Source organism: Microplitis demolitor, chromosome 4 (genome assembly GCF_026212275.2).
Source record: "Microplitis demolitor isolate Queensland-Clemson2020A chromosome 4, iyMicDemo2.1a, whole genome shotgun sequence".
NCBI classification, from domain to species: domain Eukaryota; kingdom Metazoa; phylum Arthropoda; class Insecta; order Hymenoptera; family Braconidae; genus Microplitis; species Microplitis demolitor.
In genome coordinates this window covers 1,912,282-1,930,127 of record NC_068548.1, presented here as the reverse complement: position 1 = coordinate 1,930,127, position 17,846 = coordinate 1,912,282, and the positions used below count along the sequence as shown (strand labels likewise).

General features: G+C 27.9%; 2 protein-coding genes across 4 annotated transcripts; one reads left to right on the top strand and one right to left on the bottom strand.

The window, feature by feature from the left end:
• The first annotated feature begins 508 nt into the window (after positions 1-508).
• On the top strand, positions 509-3,782 carry LOC103571469 (palmitoyltransferase Hip14). 2 transcript variants are annotated; one of them, XM_008549648.3, is made up of 7 exons: positions 509-655; positions 756-1,297; positions 1,392-1,671; positions 1,908-2,108; positions 2,184-2,345; positions 2,986-3,142; positions 3,229-3,782. In XM_008549648.3, the coding sequence occupies exons 2-7, from the start codon at positions 756-758 to the stop codon at positions 3,708-3,710; spliced, it is 1,824 nt and encodes a 607-aa protein (XP_008547870.1). In that variant the 5' UTR covers positions 509-655; the 3' UTR covers positions 3,711-3,782. The 2 variants fall into 2 exon arrangements, with proteins under 2 accessions (XP_008547870.1, XP_008547862.1); XM_008549640.3 differs by having other exon boundaries at positions 1,368-1,671.
• Positions 3,783-7,196: 3,414 nt separating this feature from the next.
• Positions 7,197-11,879, bottom strand: LOC103571458 (MOB kinase activator-like 2). 2 transcript variants are annotated; one of them, XM_014439499.2, is made up of 5 exons: positions 11,373-11,879; positions 9,576-9,830; positions 9,370-9,494; positions 7,840-8,067; positions 7,197-7,782 (listed from the first exon to the last, which is right to left on the bottom strand). In XM_014439499.2, exons 1-5 carry the CDS (start codon positions 11,375-11,377, stop codon positions 7,736-7,738), a joined length of 660 nt encoding a protein of 219 aa, XP_014294985.1. In that variant the 5' UTR covers positions 11,378-11,879; the 3' UTR covers positions 7,197-7,735. The 2 variants fall into 2 exon arrangements, with proteins under 2 accessions (XP_014294985.1, XP_008547850.1); XM_008549628.3 differs by lacking the exon at positions 11,373-11,879 and adding an exon at positions 10,943-11,216.
• Between the last annotated feature and the right edge of the window lie 5,967 nt (positions 11,880-17,846).

Genomic DNA, 17,846 nt, shown 5'->3' with positions numbered 1-17,846 from the left:
CTCGTCAGTTTCTCGCCAACTTGGCTATCAGGGTAAGTGCAATTACTTTACATTTAAAACCCAATTACCTACCGTCAACTTCTAAAAACATGAAAAGTTAATTACTCCCAATTTTAATTCCAGAATAATTTCAAACCAAAATGGCGGCAAAAATTTTCATAAAATGGCGGCTAAAAAAATTTGATTCCATTTAACAGACAATCAAAAATTTTCGTATTTTCAACAATTCTCATTTTTTTCAATAAATTTACAAAAAAAAAAAAAAAACTAAAAATATGCACATGTAGAAAATAAAAAAAACTACAGGCGCAATTTTTTCAAATATTTTTTTTTTTTATAATTTACCATTTTTCCAAAATCCAAAAATCAGCTTACTTCAGTACCCAAAAAAAAAGGTGTGACAGCTGCCACCTGTCGGTAAGTTAAAAATTTATTTTACCCGCCGAGGCCTAGATGGCAGCAGCATCCAAAAAAAAATTGCAACAATGTAGTAAAGCCGTAGTAATAAAATTGTATACAGTTTTCAGATCGTGTTTGCTGGAGTCGGAGTTTTAAATCAAATCGATTTTAAAATAAAATCGATTTTTAAAAATAATTTTCACGATTTCAAAATTCCAAAATTCCTCTACAAAATAAGATGAATTAAACAAGCAAGGTACGTTTGCAAATTAAATATTTCTCTCCACATATATATTTATACATACATACATACATATATACATATATATATATATATATATAAAAATTATTATTAGATGTATACATTATCAATAAGAGCAACGTGTCCTGGTGACTACAATGAAGAAGAGCCAAAAAAAACTGATATCCCAACAGCACCCAGGTCGAACCAGGACTACAGTAGGTTCGATATCGTCAAGGCGACCCAGTACGGAGCATTGGAAAGAGTCACCGAGTTGGTTGATGCTGGTGCTGACGTTAACGAGCCCGACGCAGAGACGGTGACTCTGCTTCACTGGGCGGCGATAAACAACCGGACAGAAATAGTCAAGTATCTGATAGCCAAAGGCGCGAATGTTGATGCAATTGGTGGCGAATTGTCTTCTACTCCCCTGCACTGGGCAGCAAGACAAGGCCACTTGCCAACATTTTCAATTCTGATGCGCGCTGGTGCTGATCCATCGCTCAGAGACTCTGAAGGTTTTGCCTGCATTCATTTGGCGGCTCAGTTTGGGCACACGGGTATCGTCGCCTACCTGGTCGCTAAAGGGGTCAACCCCAATGACCCTGACCGGAGCAGCATGACCCCATTGATGTGGAGCGCATTCAAAGTCAACAGGTAAATAATTTTTTTTTGAATAAAATTAATTAGTCGATTGTAAACAGAAAAGTATTAACCTGTGATGTAGTCAAAATTACAATTGTTTTTTTAGCCTGGACCCGACGAGACTGCTGCTGGTCTTGGGAGCGAGTCATTCACTGACTGATATTATTCATGGTAACACTGCGTTGCACTGGGCGATTATTGCGAAAAATAATACTGCTATTCACACGCTAATTACCCATGGAGCCTCGCTGGAGATCGCTAATTTTCAGAATGAAACACCTCTGAGTTTACTGAGGCCCCATATTGGCGCCGCTTGGCTGGGAGCTAAAATCAGCCATGAAATAAGGGAACGCCAGGGGAGGACACGGGCCTGGTGTAAGGACAAGGTAAGTTTTTTGGGCCTAGCTCAAGTGGGTATAGAATCTCCTGGAAATTTCATGAAGTTTGAGTACCCACATCGATATGTTCTGATAAGTTGATATATATATGTATATAAAATATATGAAAATATATGAATTGGGAATATGGGCGTGTGAGTACTCATTCGACGGGGAAATTTGTGTAGAGTTGAGGTGTGATATTTATTTTTTTTATTGGTGTAATGATGAACATGTTTTTACAGCGGGTAAGATGGTACTGTATGGTCAGTACGCCATTTATAGTATTCTATTTGATTGGTTTGATATTCCAAAGCAATTTGGATTATTTAATTAAACTAGGTGCCTTTTTAATACTCTATATTGCTGTTTATGTCGCTAAAATGTATCTATTTGACGAGAGACTGTTTCACATTTTACCGATGTCTATTTATCTTGCCACAAAGGTATGCTTTTAAATATTTATTTTATTTATTTATTTATATATTTATTTACTGAATAATTAAATATATAAATCATAGATGTGGATATATATCACATGGATATTCTGGCTGGGTATTCATGCGTCTTGGTATCTATGGGTTTTATTAGCCGTGGGTTCAGTACCGCTCTGGCTCTGTTTTATACAGTCATGGCGTGGCGACCCTGGTGTAATATCAGCAACCCATGAGGACAAATTAAATGTAAGTAAATATTTTGGACAACTACTGGAAAAAAAGTTTATATGGGATTTCATGGGAACCCATAGAAATTAATATAGGAGTGTATGGATTTATATAAGAATTCATGTAGGAAACCATGGGTATAATTACCGTATAGGAAATCTATAGGAAACTATGGGAAGCTGGATTCCCATACAGGAAATTGGATGTATGGATTTTTTATGGGAAATTTGTATGGGAATCTAAGTTTCTATAGAATCCGGAGTATCTGGATTTTTATGTCTCTTCCCTATAAAAAAAATTTATGTGGAAATCGAGCATCGATCTTGATATAAATTCTTCCATGGGATTCTATGGGAATCTTTAAATTCACAATTTTCTATGGAAATCATACCCATGATTTCTCTATGATCTCTTATAAAAATCCATAGTTTCCTATATGAATTCCTATGTGTTCCCATAAAATTCCCCATAGGTTTTTTATGGGGTCTCGTATATTAATAAGCAGATTAATATTTTCTATAGAAAACCATATGGGAATCCGCTCAAAAACGTTATGTGGAAACCCCATGAGAATATACACTGAATTCCCATATGGATTTTTTCCCATGGTCTGAAATTCAAAAATTTTTTTTTGTCTTAAATTAATTAATTTTTTTAGACAATAGTCGAAGTCGCAGAAACTGGCGGTTTTGAACCCCAAGGATTTTGCACGAGTTGTTTAGTACGGAGACCCATAAGATCGAAACATTGTTCCTCATGTGACCGCTGTGTTGCCAGATTTGACCACCATTGTCCCTGGATCAATAATTGTATCGGTAATTAGCCACAATTACATTTAACTTAAAATTTAAATTCAAAAATTCAAATTTCCCGCGCTAATAAAAAAATTAAATTTTTACAGGTGCATACAACCATAAGTATTTTTTGGGATTTCTAATTTCATTATTCGGTCTGTGTATGGTAATTTTGGCAGCGACAGTACAGTTTTGGAAACACGAATGCTGGACATCAACGTCCAGTGACAAGGATCCGGATGATTCTTTCGCGACCGCGGCAACATGCGATGCCTGGGTAATGTGGATCGCTGTTAACACTGGCCTACATTCGATATGGGTCGGTGCACTTTTGCTCTGTCAGTTGTACCAGATAATAGTACTCGGTATGACAACAAACGAGCGTATGAATGCGGGCCGCTATGAACATTTCAAAAATGGCAACCCCTTTCATCGGGGCGCGATACAAAACTTAGCTGATTTTTGTAATTTAAATTTGTGCGGCGTCAAAGGTAAACCGAGCGCTGATTGGCTTAATAGCTTTGAGATAAAGCGGAGTGTTGAAAAATTGCCATTACTCAATACTAAAGATAATTTTCAATATGTTTAATCTATTTTAAATACACTCTAATTAAATCAATTTAAATTTTAAATAAAAATTGAAACATTTAATTACACCATATCAATCGTATTTATTCTTACCAAAGAATAATCTACGTTATATTTTCGATAACAACCTCCGCATTAGCTTTTTTTTTATGTTTAAACAAGTACTCACATCAATAATTTTAAAAAAACTACAATTATTGTTATTGTAACTACCAGTTTTATTTTTTAAAATTTTTAACCCCATTTCTCGATTACTCACCCAATTTCCTCTAGTTTGAGTACCCACATCACTATATTCCAATCAATTGTAAATTTAATTAATTAATTAATTAATTAATTAATAATTAATTGAATAAATGACTTATCCAAAATAGGTCTTGTGGGTACTCATTTTACGCGTCTCGACGTCAGTAATTCAAAAATCCATTCAATTATGCTCCCAAAAATTTTCCAAAACCCAAAACCCAAGAAAATCATTTTCCCACTAATTAATTAACAATTAAACTACTTAATTACAACATACTCGTAATATATTGTTGTGGGTACTCATTCCACGCGAAATTACATTAACTACAACTACGTACTATAAATTTTCTTAAATTAATTACTCACAGCATTTAATCAAAATTAAATTAACATTTTTTTCTTTTTTTTTTTTTTTTTTTTTTTTTTTTTTTTTTTTTTTTTTTTTTTTCATTGTAAATAATCTTACAAGCAATACTCATTTATTAAATATTATTAATAAAAATAATTGCGCACAATAAATCTTAATACATTCCATTATTTAAATGTAAACACTAGAGTTGAATAAAAATAAATAAGCGGAGATTTATCTAGTCAAGTAAATAATAATTGTGTAATCATGTAATCAATTAAACAATTAATTTTAAAAAATAATGTATGATAATTACTTGTAATTTATACTTTAAGCTTACATACAATTTATGCTCTCTGACATTCAATTTTTTTTTTTTTTTTTTTTTTTTTGACAGATGTCTTAATTTGTCAAGACATTTTAACAGTTAATTAATTTTTATTATTTATATTTATTTTACTTTTTTTTATAATTAATTTTAAAGAAATTAAGAATGATTAATAATAATAATAATGATGATAATAATATTAAAGTTGATGCTTGTAATTTAACGTCTGTACACGTTAATTCAAATGTAATAAATTTAATTAAACTATTTAATTATTTTACTTAATTTAATTTATTAATTTTTTTTTTATTTTATGCAGAAAGTGAATGAAGACCGCGAAGTAAAAAATGAATTTAAAAATCATCAGAATATTTTTAATGGGTATCGAATGTAATTAAAATTATTATGGAGGTTATTATTTTTTTTTGTACACTTGTTTGTTGACTGTTTTTTTTTTTTTTTAGATATTTTGGCCATAAAGATTTGACTATTGTCAGACACAATGAAGACACGCGTAAGTTTATAGACACTGAGTCTGTTGGAAGTTTTGCTGGAAATTTCGGAGACACGGCTAAGGTAATTTTGAATTTGTGGTGAACCATTGGGTTTTGGAGAAAAATTTTAAAGACGTTTTTTGTAGGGAATTTAAAGAGCTACAATTTTGGTCCTTATCATTTTTATCATATCTTGGGTAGAATGGTCACAACTCCTTGATAAAGATACAAAATCTGGAAATTGTTTTTGTAATTTTGGAGTAAAGACTTTTAACTTGCGATTACTAGTAAACTATTGAGTTTATGGGGAATTTTGTAAGGACATTTTTTGTAGAGAATTCAAAGAGCTACAGTTTTGGTCCTTATCATTTTTATCATATCTTGGGTAGAATGGTCACAATTCCTTGATAAAGATACAAAAACTGGAAATTGTTTTTGTAATTTTGGAGTAAAGACTTTAAAATTGCGATTACTAGTAAACTATTGAGTTTATGGGGAATTTTGTAAAGACCATTTTTGTAGAGAATTTAATTCTCTACAATTTTGTTTCTTATCATTTTTATCATATCTCTGCTAGTTTAGCCAGAATTACCTTATATAGATAAAAAAATTTTTCTGGATCTCCATTATGGCAGATTTGATAAATTCAAATACTTAAAAATATCAATAACTCGAAACCTATTGAATTTACATGAAAATTCACAGAGACCTTTTTTGTAGAGAATTAAATTTCCTATAAAAAAGTTTCTTATAAAATTTTACCTACACCTGATCGTTTACGAGTTATCATTATTTGATTACAGAATGAGGAGACATCACGACAAAATTCAGTAAATATTGAAAATTTGGTAAACGGAGTAAATTTGCCTATCGAAGGACAATCAGAAAAACCCCATATATATTTATTTGATCACGGTAACCATACATTCTATAAAACAACAGACGCGTCACCAGTTCTGTCAACCGATAGATTTGTTGAAAAAACTCATCAAGCGGCAACGCGATTTTGGGCCGAAATATTCTCGACAGTTCACATCGGGATAACTTTTGTCACCGCGTTCATACTCCAATTATTTAAATTTATGTTATTCAGTGTAGTAAGACCTCTCACTGTTGGAGTAATTCAACTGACAGCTGATTATTTTATAAAACCCGTGCTGATGATTACGTTCAATGGATTGGTCCAACCGGTTCTGATATTTTTATACAATGTCGCGACGTCGTTCCGCGATGTCTGTAAGCCGATTGCTGAAGCTCTAGGATATTTTTTGACTGAAATCGCTGATCTGTGTCGGGCCATACGTCTTGTGGAGATTCATAAGTAATTTTGGGACAGTGGCCCATAAATGGGACACCTGTCCCAGTGTCACGAGTGGGTCAGAAAAATTTAATTGTGTGAAATTTATTGTTGAAGGCTAAATAAGTGGTCAGATTAATTGGGACAGATGGACCACCTGTCCCAAAGTGTCCCAGTGACCCAAATAAACTAAAGAAAAATAAGTGATTATATATTTTTAATTTGAGCCAATAATGGACCATGAGCCATAAAATGGGACAGTTGACCCACTGTCCCAGATTAATTTTTTTTGAATAATTAAAAAATAATAATTGAGTAATTTTAATGTTAGAGGTAAAGTGGACCATTTATGGGTCATCTGTCCCAGATACTTTAGTGGACCACAAAAATTTTTTTAAGTCAAAGGAAGAATTTTGAAAATGGGACACGTGGGACATCTGTCCCAAAGTGTCCCACTTATAAAAAATATATAGAACATTATTAAAAGTTGAATCAATTATTTGAAACAAAATGGGACAACTGATCCACATGTCCCAAAGTGTCCCAATGATCTAGGTAAATAAAAATCGTCAGATTTTTTAATAAATCACATATTGACAGCTATAGTTAATAATGGACCGCTGGTCCACTACTGGGACGCCTGTCCCAAAGTGTCCCAGTCATAAAAAACTACAAATAAATAAAAATAAAATGAATCTGACCAAACCCAAGGCTACCCGTCCCAGTGTCCCAAAAAATCCAGGCAAAATGGGCCAGTAAAAAATTAAAAAAAATTCAATAACGCCGTATATTTATTTGCTTATCTTCTTTTTTTTAAATATACAATATTTTATTTATATTTTATTCTCAGAACAATTTTTATTCTATTTAACTCTATTTAAATAATAATAACAATAATAACCCAAATTATTATTATTATTATCACCATTACAATAAATTATTTACAATCTCACACAATTTAACAACAAACGAAGGAAAAATAATTTACATTTCGTCTGATCACTATTTACAGGTACTAAATTTTCCCTTTTCCTTCTTTTGCCATTTAAATAATTAACATTTTTTTTTTTTTATTTAATTATTAGCATTATCATTATAATTAATTTTCTTTCCCTCGCATCCACACTAACAACTTTTTTAATTCATTCATACTAGGTGTACTGTGCAAGGTAACTTGTAACTTTAACAAGCAAAAAAAAAAAAAAACAATCCAACAAATGAGGGAAAGAATTCGGAGATCACAAACTACAATCTCGTAAAACATTTCTTATATTATTAAAATAAATAAATAAATTTATAATTATTATTATTGTTAGGTGGCCGCAGTCGTGGGTTCCTGGACAGTCGAGGCAGAATCACCTATTTTAAATAAATAATTATTAAATGAATTATTTTAAAATATTAATTTATAGTTACCAAGTAGTGCGGCCTCTAAATCACCAAGTATTTCCGTTTCTTTAGGATCGATAAGATTGAAACGCTGATTAAGAAGAGTAAGATGAGCGAAGACACAATTGAGATGAGCGTGGAGTCCCAATAGTGCAACTTCGCGAAAGTGGCAGTGATAAATGTGTGCCACTACGTGGTACAGTAGCCGCAGGATCTTACGTACTATTGATTCAAATGAACTTGGAAACTCATTTGCTAATTTTAAAATATTAAATCGATACTTATTAGTGTGTAATTTTTTTTTTTTTTATGTAATTGATTGATTTGTTTATTTTTTTTTAATCAATACGCTGAAGGTTAGAAAATAAGGGTAGTATCTCGTAAAGGAGGGATCGGGGAAGAAAATTATAAGAGAGGAAAATTGTAGGGAATAAAATTTCCGGTGGAAAGAGTACCAACAAGCCATATTTATTTTTCATTTTTCAAAATATGACAAGTATATATTTGTGGGATATATTTATTTCGCAAACTAGGGGGTTTAGAGAAAAATTATAAGAGAGAAAAGTTGTAGGAAATTAAATTTCCTGTGGAAAGAGTACCAACAAGCCATATTTATTTTTCATTTTTTAAAATATGACAAGTATATATTTATGGAATATATTTATTTCGTAAATTAAGGAGTTTAGAGAAAAATTATAAGAGAGAAAAGTTGTAGGGAATTAAATTTCCTTTGGAAAGAGTACCAACAAGCCATATTTATTTTTCATTTTCTAAAATATGACAAGTATATATTTATGGGATATATTTATTTCGTAAATTAAGGGGTTTAGGAAAAAATTATAATAGAGAAAAATTGTAGGGAATTAAATTTCCTGTGGAAAGAGTACCAACAAGCCATATTTATTTTTCATTTTTTAAAATATGACAAGTATATATGTATGGGATATATTTATTTTGCAAACTAAGGGGTTTAGGAAAAAATTATAAGAGAGAAAAATTGTAGGGAATTACATTTCCTGTGGAAAGAGTACCAACAAGCCATATTTATTTTTCATTTTCTAAAATATGACAAGTATATATTTATGGGATATATTTATTTCGTAAATTAAGGGGTTTAGGAAAAAATTATAAGAGAGAAAAATTGTAGGAAATTAAATTTCCTGTGGAAAGAGTACCAACAAGCCATATTTATTTTTCATTTTTTAAAATATGACAAGTATATATTTATGGGATATATTTATTTTGCAAACTAAGGGGTTTAGGAAAAAACTATAAGAGAGAAAAATTGTAGGGAATTAAATTTCCTGTGGAAAGAGTACCAACAAGCCATATTTATTTTCAATTATTCAAAATATGACAAGTATATATTTATGGGGTATATTTATTTCGTAAACTAAGGGGTTTAGGAAAAAATTATAAGAGAGAAAAATTGTAGGAAATTGAATTTCCTGTGGAAAGAGTACCAACAAGCCTTACTTATATTGAATATTTTCTGGGGTAAATAAATTTTATTTTCTAACCTTTTGAATAGTAAATAAAATGAATAGTTATAAATACCATATTTAGTAGGAAATATTGTTTCATCACTGACAGTACGTTGTGTAAATGTCATCACATAATCAATATACTGTGGAGCAGCGACACGGGTTTTTTTTCCTTTTTCATCAAACCACAGATATGTCCTGCAATAAATAAATAAATAAATAATTATTATTATTTATGATAGCTGGGTAATTAATAAACTGAATTAAATTAATAAGTACCTGAGTCCAGGACCAGTCATGTCGGGACAACCAGTTTGAGTACAAAATTCGGATATTGTACCGTAGATTAAATTTATGTGGTCAAAGAGTGAGAGCGTGTGGGATGCCAGCCACTCGTTGTAGTCCAGACCTGGAGGGAGATCCACCAGCATCCTGAGGTCCAGCTCGGGAAGCTGTCGCTCGAGGGCCGCCTCCTCCAAGTACAGTTTTGGATCTTCCGTGGTGCCTGCATCCTTCTCCTTCCGTCTGGCTTTTCTATAAAAAAAAAACAAAATTATACAAAAGATCGATTTCTGTAGAGTTCAAAAAATATTTTTTAATCGAATATTCGATATATCGATTTAGTGATTCGATTAATCGAATTAATGTGCGAAGTATCGATTAACAATTTGATATTTATTTATTTTTTATTCCTAATTTTCTCTAAAAAAAAAAAATATTGAAAGTACGATTCGAGATATCGATTAATGATTCGATATATCGATTGATAATTCAATGTATCGAATAATTAATCGATTCATCGTTATCATGTTCTTCTTTATTTTTTTATTTAAATTTCTGAATTCAAAATCAAGATATCGATCGATAAATCGATATATCGATCAATATATCGATTAATTAATCGATATATCGATTATCATGTTCTTGACTTTTTTTTAAACTTCTAAATTAAAAATCGAGATATCGATCAATATATCGAAATATCGATCAATAAATCGAGATATCGATTAATAAATCGATATATCGATACCATATTCTTAAATTTTTTTTAATTTCTAAATTTAAAATCGAGATATCAATTTACAATTTAATACATCGATTAATAATTCGATATATCGATTTGTCAATCGATATATTGATTAGTCAATCGATATATCGATTTAATATTTAAAAATTTTTTTAAACTCTAAATTTTTTTTTCAAAATTTCTAAATCCCAAATCGAGTTATCGATTAAAAATAATCGAAATCGATTTAAACTCCAAAGTTTACCAAAATTAATTTTTAAAAAATCTCTCTTATAATTCAAATCCGCGAAAATTTTATGTTACATGAAAAATAAAATATCTCTAAAAATCAGCATTGCGACGCACTCTACATACATACATACATACATACATATATATATATATATATATATATATATATATATATAGCTTCGATTAAAATATATATACCCACAATGAATCAGCTGTTACATATAAAATAGTCAGCTGACTCAACTCTACCTACTTCTCCATTATTCTTTAAAATATCAATATATATTTACATCACCCACAGTATATATAAAAATATAAAACCATTAAAACTACTCGACATCATTTTTTTTTTTTAAATTCAAATATTTAAACTAAAAACCAATCAAACCTGCAGAAGCAAGTGACCGTGTCCTCGACGTCAATTGGCAGCGTGTTATTTATCGCCGAGTATTTGAAAATTTTATTTCTACTGAACCCAAACATATTTAATATATTTACAAAATATATATTAACTATTATATATCAATATATAAATTGTCAGTTCACGAATGACAGGCTTCGATACTCATATCAAATTATACTCCACGTAACTCAATAATTTGAAGCCCGACAAATTAGCCACGTACACCTTTATATATATATATACATATATAATTTATAATCTATAATAATCAACATACAATAAATATGATAACATATATCTTATCAGATAAAACTTTTCCCAACAATAAAATAAATCAGTCATTTTTTTTTTTAACTTTGATTTAAAATTAAACAAAAAAATAATTTTAAAAATAAATAATTAATTATTTTCTTACCCCATAAACCAATCCACGGTATCGCGGAGATATTCGGGTAACCTATCCAGCTTGGATGATTTTAAATACCAGTAAAATTGCCGCCAGTGTTACTCCAGTTTTTATTTTAATAAAAATAAAAAGTTAAAAAAATAAAACCGCCAACTGATAATTTAATTATTTTTTAAATTAACTTGTTAATTTTTAATTTAATAATTAATTTAAATTAATTTTATTATTATTGTTATTATTTTTTTTTTTTTTCTAAACAATAATAACAATTACAAGATCATAAAATCTAACATGGCGATCACTAATCACTTTAATAAAACAATAAATAAATAAATAACTTATTTTAAATTTAAATGTTTATTTAAAATTAAACTTTACTGGTTTTAAATTTATTCAAATTATTTTTAAAAAAGTTTTTAAATAATACACGGAATTTAATAAAAAACTATTGGAATAACCTTGCGCGTACAGCTGATCCGACCTTTTCTTTTTTACTACCACATATTTATGAATATATATATATACATATATATGTGTTTATATATATATACTATGAATGTATATGTGTAGATTCTAAAGTCTGGCCTTTTTTTTCCTCCTGCGGTTACTTGATACTGCTGCACTTTCAAATGCTTTCAAATTTTCCCGCGCGGCGGCAGCACCTGCCGAGAGTTTATACCAGCAGTCAGTTGAAATTCAAAATGGCGCCGGCATCTTGTTCTGTAGTGTTCGGGTTTTAATTTATAAATTTATAAGTAATTTAGTAATTAATAATTATTTCAATTTGAATTTGAAATTTAATTGTAATTAATTGTTTTTTCGCGGGAGAAATATGAATTATTTAAATTCGATTTAATTTATTTTGAGTTAAAATTCAAAATGGCGCCGACGTTCTGTAATGAAATTTGGGTTTTCATTTATAAATTTAAAAGTAATTAAGTAATTAATAGTAATTAGGTTTTAATTTTAATTACAATTAATTATTTTTTCGCGGGAGAAATAAAAATTATTTAAATTTGATTTAATTTTTTTTTGTCAACTTTTTAAAAAATTTTAATTGCGGGTTGAAATTAATTATGAGTGTATGTGTAATTAATGTTATTAAAGTGTAATTAGTGTAATTAAAGTGTAATGGTGAGTGTAATTAATTTTTTAGTGAAAAAAAGTGATTTTTTTTTAATTGAAAAATTTTGCTTGGAGGGAAATTTGAATTGAAGATTTTGACCGTGAGTTTTTTCAAAAATATTTTTATAAATTAGTAATAATATTGATATACTTTATTTTATCAATTGACAAAAAAAAAAGCGGGAAGTTTTATTGGTTTTAAAAAACAAGTGACAGATGGCGCGAAAAATAATTTATTTTAAATTTCGCTGTCAGATAAAATGGACGGCGATGATGATGATCGTGAAAAAATAGGATTTTATTATTATTTAAATAGTTTAGATGTTAAAAATATAAAAATTGATTTAAATGATGAGTTGGTTAATAAAATTATTTATTCCGGAACTCGTAATGGTAAATTACGATTCCCGGAATCTAAAATATCAGAGGTAATTTTAAATATTTTTATTGTCAATAATAATTTAGTCAGGTTTGAAAAATTTTTTCATTTATTTAAAAAAAAAATTAATTAATTAGCTCAAGATTTAATTAAAAAAAAAATTTAATTTTTTGCAACTTAATAGTTTTTTGATGAAGTAGCTTTAGATTACCAGAGAGTTGAGTCAAGATTAATTTTAGAAAGAAAACTCGAAAAATATTCAAATTGGAAAAAGTCAGTCATTAAATTAACGAGCAAAAAAATCGATACTGGTATGAAAAATTTCGAGGTAAAAATTTATGCAATCAATTTAAAAAAAAGTAATTAAAAAAAATATGTTTCATCACATGGAGTAATAAAATATAATTTGTTCAACATATTAATTAAAATATGAAAATACTCATTATAATAATTATAATTAGGAAATAAAAAAAAAAGTTCATTTAAATATTTTATATGTCCGGCCAGAAGTACACGAAGCACTGAGTCGAATATTTTCGCTTTGTCAGAATGTTTCATCTATGAGCTTATTTTCAACAAATCCCGGAGGCCCTTTAACGCTCGAAAAATTCAAAGCTTTGCAACTACAATCCTCTTCAAAAACAATTAAGTTCCTCAAAGAACAATGGGTTCAACAGATAGTTCAATCTATTTCAATTTGTTTCCGTGACGTCAGCAAAGGGTTTTTTAAAATAAATCAAATAGACCCTCGAGTTTATGAAGTTATTAAAATTAAACGCTTTATCTCTCTTACAATACAAATTATGCAGGTACTTTTTATTCAATAACAATAATAATAATAATAATAATAATAATAATAATAATAATAATAATAATAATAATAATAATAATAATAATAATAATAATAATAATAATAATAATAATAATAATAATAATAATAATAATAATAATAATAATAATAATAATAATAATAATAATAATAATAATAATAATAATAATAATAATAATAATAATAATAATAATAATAATAATAATAATAATAATAATAATAATAATAATAATAATAATAATAATAATAATAATAATAATACCAACAATAATTGAATGTAAATTCAAATTTTCATTAGTTTTTTATATTAATTTCTGTGAAAGTTGCAAAAAATTAAATATTTTTCAAATTAAATGTTGAGTTAACTATTAAATTATTTAAAAATAATTTTAATTATAAATTTTTAAAAAATTAATATTTAAATTTATTTAAATTATTAATTTTAAAAAATTATTAATTAAATTTATTTTAAATCCTTAAAATTTAACTTTTTAATTTAAAACCTCGATTTCTACTAAAATTTCAAATTTATAAAAAAAATCATAGGAACACTTTTTGTAGAAAATTCAATTCCCTACAAAATTGTACTGATTACTTTTTACCGTATCTCTGATATTTTAGTCACAATATTAATTTATAAATATAAAAAAATTAATTTTATTAATAATTCACTGAATTAAATTATTAAAATTAAATTATCAGTTTAAATATTGAAAATATGAAAAAAATTAATATAAATGAAATTATAGAGGATTAAATTGTCTACAAAAAAGTATTCTATAAATTTTTTCATAAATCCCATAGTTACCGATTTTTTTTTAATTTAAAGCTCTCATTATATTTTTTCAAATAAAATAAAAAAATATTTATCACTGCAATTTATTTTAGACTTCACTTAATGCGCTTATAAAAACTTCTATACAAGAGTACTTATCGTTATTACAAACTTCAGAACCTACACAAAAAATTATTATGTCAGATAATTTTTACAAAATGAATTACATGAGAAAAAAACTTTCCCTCGAATTGTCGAATCCGATCTTCGAGTTAAATTTAATACCCAATTATAAAGGAATTACTTATTCAACAAATATAGACAATTTTATACAAACTTTAATGAGTATAATCGACGATGTTGTCATTCAATTGCATGAAATTAAAAATCCACAAATTTTAATATTTAAAAAACTTAAATTCCCGCCCGATTTATATCTCTCCCCGATTGGACTCATGGACAATTCAATTGTTGATATAAAAAAAAATATTGAATGTATTTATCAGCCGATTATTTATTTATTGGATGAATTTCCAAAGCAATTTGATCAATATATCGAATTATTAAATCTAGATATCGAAATATATATCAGGTAAATTTTTTTAAATTCAAAATTTTATTACGCGCCAATTTTTAAATTCAACTTTTTTTTTTATAATTGAGCTTGAGTTTGGCTCCGATAATTTTTTAGTAAAAAAAAATTTTTTAAATTCATTTTTAAAAATTTTTTTTTACAAAAAAAAAAAAAAAAGAAAATTTAAAAAAAAAAAAATTCAAAAACGTGTTTTTTGTTTTTAGGAAAAATGGGGTAAAATGGGCCTTTTAAAAAATGAGTGCTTATATGTAATATAAATGTCAGCCCATTTTACCCCCTCTTCCTTTAACTTAAAAATTTTTTTATTTCTTATTTTTTTTTTTTTTTTTTTTTATTTTTTTTTATTAATTCACTATCAAAAAAAAATTTTACAAAAATTTATTTAAAAAATTTTTATTTTACCCAAAAAAATTCGAAGCCGCACTTACAAATAATATTTTTTTTTTTTTTTTTTTTTTAAGCGAAATTCGTGAAAAAAATTTCGACGCACACAAAATATATGAAGGAATAATTTATTATATATCTGAACTCGACAGTTTTAATAATAAAATTCCAGAAGTAATTAATGTAAATTCATTTAAAATAAAACTGGAATTCAAAAAATTTTTTAACGGAAAATATAAAAAAATAATAAACGGTTTTGTTGAAATCCTGACAGCTCAATGTAGACAGAAAATAAATAGAATACTTGATAACTACCGCAGTATTGAAAATAAATTAATTAAAGAGTCAGGTTGCATTGAGGAATTAATTAAACTACAAAAATATATCGCAAATATTCCAGAGCAAATAATAAAATTACGGAATGAAATAGAGCTCGTAAGTACCGAGTACGAGTTACTGGATACGATAAAATGCAATATTTGTAATGAAGATTTTGCTATGAAGTGGGAAGCTATCGGGTTTCCATTGAAAATAGAGGGTCAGATTGAATTTGCCGCGGGAAGAATAAAACAAGAGTTTGAAAAATTTATGAAAATTCAAAAAAATGATCAGTTGTTACTGGAGGAAAAAATTAAGACGTTGACGAGTGATTTTGAGAAGATAATTGGTTTCTGTGAGATTGATAAAATAAATGAATGGGCTTTAGAAGTCAAACGGATGAGAAAATCATTAGATTATTGTAGGACACAGTCGCTAATCCTGAATCAACGTCAGAGTCTTTTTAATTTACCGGTCACGTCTTATGACCATTTAGAAAAACTTATTGACGATTTTGAGCCATATGATATCCTTTGGACGACGGCCTCAGGTAAAATAGGAAAAATAATTTTTTAAATTATAAAAAAACGTTTAAATTAGAAAAAAAAAAAAACTAAAAATATGCACATGTAGAAAATGAAAAAAACTATAAGTGCAATTTTTTGAAATTTTTTTTTTTATTAATTTATCATTTTTAAAGAAACCCACAAATTATTATGATCCTGAAGTTAGCAGTCAAGAAAATCTCAAGAAAATCTTGACTTAGTTTCCTTTTGATAACAAAACCAATTTCACTAATTAAAATAATTTTTTTAAAAATTTTGTACACTATTCATACATATATTAAAAGTTATCAAATTTTTTCCAACTAAGATTGGATAAAAGCCGAAGAAACTTGGTTAGAAAATCCCTTAATTAGTATTGATATTAATCAATTAGAAAAATCAATTGAGGAAATGGAAAAAAATATTTATCATTGTTCCGAAGTATTTAGTAATCAACCAGGTAATAATTAAAAAATTTTTTATTCAAATTACTTCAATTTCCCTCCTTTTTATATTCAGTTACTTGAAGCCCCGCCCCATCTCCCCACTACTGCTGGTAACCATAGCAACTCTCCCCACTCCTTTGAGTCGCCATAGCAACGCTCCCTACTCCTTTAAGTCGTCATGACAACGCCCCCACTCCCTGCCGTTGCTATGCTGACCCCACTACGAACCGTTGCTATGGTAACGCCCCTCAAAAATAGTTACCATAGCAACCATGTAACGAAAAACTGATTTTTTAAAAATAAAATAACTTTTTCTTCGAAAATTAGATATATTAAAAATAACTGCATACATTAATAATAAAATCCAGTCATTCAAACCTTATATACATCTTATAACTATTATTGAATTTCCTGGAATGAAAGAGCGACATTTTGATGAAATTAATGAGCATACAGGAATTCAAATATCCACTTTAATGTCTTCTTTGTCACTTGAAAATCTACTTGACCTTCGTATTATGGATTATATGGAGATTATATCCCAAGTAGCTTATAATGCACGTCAAGAATACTCTATTGAAGTAGCACTTGACAACATATCGGTGTCATGGCGCAATATTCAGATTGAAATAATGCCGTATTTTGGAAGCACTGAAACGTGTATTGTTAATATTTCAAATGAAATAATGACTAAACTTTATGAAGATAGAGCAGAAATTGAGAAAATTTCGAGCTCGAATTACAGCGCAATTTTTGAAAATTTAATTTGCGAGTTGAATATTAGTTTACAGTCAATACAAAATGTTTTAATTACTTGGACACGTGTGCAAAAGTTTGTATATATATATATATATATATATATATATATATATATATATATATATATATATATATATATATATATAGATATATATATATATATATTGTTAACTAGCAGCGCTAAGAATTGATGGTCTGAATTATAATTCATATCTGTGGTATTGATTTTTTAGAATGTGGATATATTTGGAACCCATTTTTAGTAACGAAGGTATAAGCAGACAGCTGCCAGTTGAGTATAAAAAATTCAATACGGTTCAACGGAATT

Bases quoted from the DNA above. Each gene is read 5' to 3' on its own strand.
- LOC103571469 (XM_008549640.3), top strand. From the start codon at position 756: ATGTATACATTATCAATAAGAGCAACGTGTCCTGGTGACTACAATGAA. The intron at 1,298-1,367 runs GTAAATAATTTT...CCTGTGATGTAG, and splicing joins AGCGCATTCAAAGTCAACAG to TCAAAATTACAATTGTTTTT. The intron at 3,143-3,228 runs GTAATTAGCCAC...AAATTTTTACAG, and splicing joins CTGGATCAATAATTGTATCG to GTGCATACAACCATAAGTAT.
- LOC103571458 (XM_008549628.3), bottom strand. From the start codon at position 11,037: ATGTTTGGGTTCAGTAGAAATAAAATTTTCAAATACTCGGCGATAAAT. The intron at 9,831-10,942 runs GTTTGATTGGTT...TTTTTTTTATAG, and splicing joins ACGGTCACTTGCTTCTGCAG to AAAAGCCAGACGGAAGGAGA. The intron at 8,068-9,369 runs GTATTTATAACT...TTTTAAAATTAG, and splicing joins AATATTTCCTACTAAATATG to CAAATGAGTTTCCAAGTTCA.